Raw genomic sequence first — 5,686 nt, forward strand, 5'->3', positions numbered from 1 at the left:
TTTGATTTAATTGAAGATCTTTCAAGCGAATTTCCTCCAAGTGATGAGTTACAGCTAGAGCTTGACCAGTATGTGCTAGAATTGAAACAGTTTAAAAAATCAACTGCACTACAACAAATGAAGGACGCAATAAAGCAAGTACCTCTACCACATGAAGCCTCAGAAGCACATTGTAAAATTGTCATAAAATTGACTGGGAGCTGGCGTGATAAAACAGTTAAAAGTCTTGAAAACCTCATTCAGTACCTTTTTGAACGTGATGCAAAGCGTGCTGAACTGATTGAAATTCATGAAGGATCAATCGTTGTTACATTTCTGGCTTTTTCAACAGCACAGTCTCTTATTGATAAAGTACAGAATAAGATGCAATTTATCCAGTATCTTGGTATATTTCAAATAATGATTAACGGTGACATTGTCATAAAAAGAGAGGAAGATATTAACTTCACTTTTGAAGATTCACTGTTACATGCCATCAATCATATTGACAGTCATGCTGAATATGAGAAAGTGGCACTACTTCTGATAGAACTTAAAATAAAGCTAAATTACAAAAACACTGATGGTCAGACTGCATTAATGCTAGCCAGTGAAGGTGGACACATTAAAATTTTCAAATCGTTACTACAAAACAGTGCCAATCCATTTATACAATTACCAGCCAATAAAGGATATGTTGGATTAAACCATTTAGCATGTACTGCTCTCTCTGAGCATATATACAAATCAATTGGAGGAAAAAGAATAAATCCACAAGATGACACTTCAATTAGAGAGATGCTGGAAATGGCTGTTAAAGAAAGAGGAGTGAGTAGTCATTTTTATGATTCATTTGTGCATGTCATTGAAAATAAAATAAAAGAAAAGTTTCAACGGCTGCAAGATTGTTTTCATGCATTAAACTGTAGCTTCATTGATGCTGCCACCAATATTTTAACCAGCAAAGCCTTGGTAAAAGAAGCAAAGCAAAAGTTTCAATTATATATCAAAGAAGATGCTACTTGTGAAAATGCTCATCAACTAGTGCAGTTGCTCCAACCTCATTACTCGTGTTTGAACATTGACCTTCTCACAATACCATGTACTATCACAGAACCTATCAAGGAACAGGTAGAAGAATACAATACTAACCTGAAGATGTTCAAAGATACCACTAGCCTACTGGAGCTTGCAATGATGACTAAAGGAATGCAATGTCCTGATGGTGTTGGCTGTTCAAAATTAATTTTAAAACTCAACAAGCCATGGTGCTCCAGGACAATCACTGAATTAAATAAATTAGAAAATTTTTGCCTATTAGATCTACATACTTTATCATTTCTAAACCTCACTGAAACCCATTACAATTCTTCCAGCTACACCTGTACATATTTCTTGCCCCAATCATTACAAACTGAATCATTAATGGCAGCAGTTTTTGATCAGGAAGTTTCTCTTTATAAGATCGGTGTATTTATGGTTATGATTGATGATATTCCAATTATAATGAAAGATGAAGATAAGTCATTTACTTTTGAGGCTGCACTGCAGGAAGCACATCAAACTAATAGTGAAAATGTCCTTTTTTTCCTATTAACTGAACTCAACATTAGTTTATCTTTTGAAAATGATACTACGGACCTCGACACTGAAGATCCCTTTGCTATTGGATTGTTACTAGGAATTGGATCAGATCTTAACATTCGAAACAGTAATGGATTGACTCTTTTGATGTTTGCTAGTCGCAATGGACAATATAAGGTTGTTAAACTCTTACTGAGTGAAGATGTAGATATTGACATTCAAGATAATGATGGAAAGACTGCTTTGATGCTTGCTAGTAGTAATGGACATCACGAGGTTGCTGAACTCTTACTGAGTAAAGATCCAGATATTAACATTCAAGATAATGATGGAGGGACTGCTTTGTTGTATGTTAGTCTCAATGGACATCACCAGGTTGCTGAGCTCTTACTGAGTAAAGATCCAGATATTAACATTCAAAATAATGACGGACTCACTGCTTTGATGGCTGCTAGTGGCAATGGACATCACCAGGTTGCTGAACTCTTACTGAGTAAAGATCCAGATATTAACATTCAAAGCAATCGTGGAGGGACTGCTTTGATGTTTGCTAGTGTCAATGGACATCACCAGGTTGTTGAACTCTTACTGAGTAAAAATCCAGATATCAATATTCAAAGCAATCATGGAGAGACTGCTTTGATGTTTGCTAGTCTCAATGGACATCACCAGGTTGTTGAACGATTACTGCATAAAGATCCAGATATTAACATTCAAAATAATGTTGGAGGGACTGCTTTGATGATTGCTAGTGCCAATGGACATCACCAGGTTGTTGAACTATTACTGCGTAAAGATCCAGATATTAACATTCAAAATAATGATGGAGGGACTGCTTTGATGCTTGCTAGTGCCGATGGACATCACCAGGTTGTTGAACTATTACTGCGTAAAGATCCAGATATCAACATTCAAAATAATGATGGACGGACTGCTTTGATGATTGCTAGTGCCGATGGACATCACCAGGTTGTTGAACTATTACTGCGTAAAGATCCAGATATCAACATTCAAAATAATGATGGACGGACTGCTTTGATGCTTGCTAGTGCCGACGGACATTACCAGGTTGTTGAACTCTTACTGAGTAAAGATCCAGATATTAATATTCAAAATAATGATGGATGGACTGCTTTGCTGTTTGCTAGCTGCAGTGGACATCACCAGGTTGTTGAACTCTTACTGAGTAAAGATCCAGATGTTAACATTCAAATTAATAATGGAATGACTGTAGTTCACATTATTCTACTTTTCTCAAAAACTTATTATAGTTTTCTTTTTGCAGAAGATACATCTGATGCATGTACTCAGTTCCTTGACCGATTAAACTCTGGTAATTATCTTAAAATATTGGAACTTTTACTTAACTCTCATCCTAATCATATTCACAATGTTGATGGTGAGAAGCTTCATTCATTAGCAGTGGCAGCAGGATTCAATAATTTTGATGCAGTTACAATTTTGATGAAGAAATGTGACATTGCACCTGAACACATCATTAGCGCCTTTACCTGTGCATGTTATTTAGGTCACTCTTCAATGATACTTCACTTGTCTGAGAAAATAACAACTCTTCCAAGTAATGAGAGAAGATTATTAGTAGCAGCTGCTGAAGGAGATTTAGGAACATTAATTAGTATGATTTATGAAGTTGGTATAAGTCCAGATACTCCACTGGTAGCTGGTATAATTCCATTAATGATAGCAGCTTCATGTGGACACATTGAACTAGTTGATGCATTAATACAAGCTGGAGCTGATGTTAACAAAAGAAATGATGAAGGAATGAATGCACTGGATATGCTGAGAGTTAATAAGTTTTACAATCGATCTGATGTTAAAGAGCTACTAATTATTAACACTCCAGCTGTTGAACCAAATCTTGTATCAAGCAATGATGAGACTACTGATCCAGTGTCAAACAATGCTGAGACAACTAATAAGAAATCCAGTACTGTTGCTGCAATCAAGTCAATATTTGGAATGTTTAGTTCATTTATGAAGAAAGCTTACAATCCACAGTACAGCAAGCAAAAAGAACTGAAGATACCTTATGGAATGGTAACTGATACACCAAATTCAGCAATGTCAAGTAATATGGCCCAGTTTGTGCCTTAATCAATCAATGATTGCTACCTTTTATTATGCTGTTATTGTTGTACATGTATTATTAGAGACATACATGTACATGTACATGTAGTTTTCACTCTTAATATTTCTAAATAATATGTACACATACATGGGTGTGTGTGTAGCTGAACATGAACATGTATAGTTAGCTAAATGTATAATGAATACTGTATTGTTTTTACATTATTAGCTGATTAATAGTGCAATGCACCAGTACTTTTTTGTGACAATAATAGTTACTTTTGATTAATATTAAGAAAATTTTAAAAATTAAACTTATCAACGTGCATACCAGTACTACTAATAATAATACGTACACATTATTATTAATGTTATGATTCTGTTCCTCCACTCCTTGTTATTCTTTGAATACTTTCAAGTGCATCAATAGCCTCCAGTGAACTCTCACATACACTATCAAACTTATCCTGCAACTAATAGCAACAATTATTACAATCAGTAAAAATAAAAAATAGCACATGATTACTATTATACAAGTAGAAATACAAGTACACCAAAGTAAAGGTTTAAAAGTCTACTATTATGTATGGTTTATTCAGCTTGATAGCTGCTGAACTGTCTTTAAATGCCATAGCCTAGGCTATCTTATAGATCTCAGGAAGTACATTGTACACATATTCATTGCTTATTTTAGTAATGCCATAGGAGAAACCTAATCTACATTACATACTTACTTGTTTCAACAGTTTTCCTCCTTCTCTTGTAACTCTCTTAGTTTCTTTATTATTATTTGCTGACTCATCAGTTTTTATCACATATCTTGACTCTAGCATGTCTGCTAGGTTTGTTTCTATGGTAACCTCATGAGTCTTCACATCAGTCAGTACAGTTTGTATTAGTTCTTCTTTTCTACTCACAGCTGCTCTGTCATCATAAACCTCTTGAACTGGCTGCATTGTAGAAAAGAAACACCATATTAAATGCAATGATCAATGAGACACTGTTAATTGGTGGATCAATGATCACTGCATTTAATGGTGTTTCTTTTCTCAATGTGATCATACAGTGTACTATACATATACATGTACATTATGGTACAGTATTAATGTATGCATTTAAAATCTCATTGTGTGGTAATGATGAATTCTGATGCTACACAATGTGCAATGTGTGTGGGAGTATGGCACTAGCTGATAGACAGTGACTGCTGAGTAATAGTGATTAGGACTTAATGTGTTAACTAATTAAGATTTTGTGTTAAATTATTATTGTTACTATGTTTAGTGTCATTACACTTATGTAATGATTTAATTTTGATTTTTGTATAAAAGGAGCTTGTGCTCTGTACTCTTTTGTCTGTCATTTTGTCTGTCGTTTTGTCTGTAGTTTTTTGCTGTAATATAATCTTTGATCTTAACCGATCGTATATCCCGCGGCAAGTGCATTTATACCAATAATGTGTTCTATACATTATGATTAAATGTACTGTACATTTATACAGTGTACATTAATCTATTATTAGAAACTATATTTAGTAACAATACAATGGTGTATATTAGCAACAGTGTATAAATAAATTCATTTAATATTTGTTTTTAAATTTATTATATTACTATTACTGCTATTAGATGTAAACCAACAAGATCAGAAAAGAAAACTCAATATTAGTCTAAGTGTACACTGCTATACTATGTCCCAACTGAGAATGGACCGGAAGTGGAAGCAGCTGCATTGGAATTTGAAAAATGTATCTACGTCACTAATGACGTATTATAATGATATTCATAGAGACATGGCCGATATTTTGGCTATCTTGTTTCACTCTTAAAACAGTCTTGCTCTTCCTGATAAGCAGTACAATAGCTACTGGAGTCAACTAGTCTTCATAAAGGCCATCATTATCAGAAGATCTCGCTCTGTTAGCTTCTTAAAAGAAGAATTATCAGTTTGGGCGCTCGACCTTATGTGCTTATGTAAACTGTGACATCATAGAACATCATTGCGGTTAGCTTTGGTATGCCGTTGGGTTTAT

General features: G+C 34.4%; 2 protein-coding genes across 2 annotated transcripts; one reads left to right on the plus strand and one right to left on the minus strand.

Annotated features, from left to right (window-relative positions):
* Positions 1-26: 26 nt before the first annotated feature.
* Positions 27-1,950, plus strand: LOC109586592 (uncharacterized; the record flags this gene model as incomplete). The annotated part of the gene is made up of 1 exon (XM_020002791.1): positions 27-1,950. A coding segment is annotated over exon 1 (1,833 nt), but the record flags the coding sequence as incomplete, so codon positions are not given.
* A 1,965-nt stretch (positions 1,951-3,915) lies between these two features.
* Positions 3,916-4,633, minus strand: LOC109586598 (uncharacterized). The gene is made up of 2 exons (XM_020002796.1): positions 4,389-4,633; positions 3,916-4,127 (listed from the first exon to the last, which is right to left on the minus strand). Exons 1-2 carry the CDS (start codon positions 4,608-4,610, stop codon positions 4,026-4,028), a joined length of 324 nt encoding a protein of 107 aa, XP_019858355.1. The 5' UTR covers positions 4,611-4,633; the 3' UTR covers positions 3,916-4,025.
* Between the last annotated feature and the right edge of the window lie 1,053 nt (positions 4,634-5,686).

The sequence above is a fragment of the Amphimedon queenslandica genome, unplaced genomic scaffold (genome assembly GCF_000090795.2).
Source record: "Amphimedon queenslandica unplaced genomic scaffold, v1.1 AMPQUscaffold_12831, whole genome shotgun sequence".
Lineage (NCBI taxonomy): Eukaryota > Metazoa > Porifera > Demospongiae > Haplosclerida > Niphatidae > Amphimedon > Amphimedon queenslandica.

Coding starts and splice junctions, on each gene's coding strand:
- LOC109586598 (XM_020002796.1), bottom strand. CDS start 4,610: ATGCAGCCAGTTCAAGAGGTTTATGATGACAGAGCAGCTGTGAGTAGA. Junction 4,128..4,388: donor GAGGAAAACTGTTGAAACAA/GTAAGTATGTAA, acceptor TGTTGCTATTAG/TTGCAGGATAAGTTTGATAG.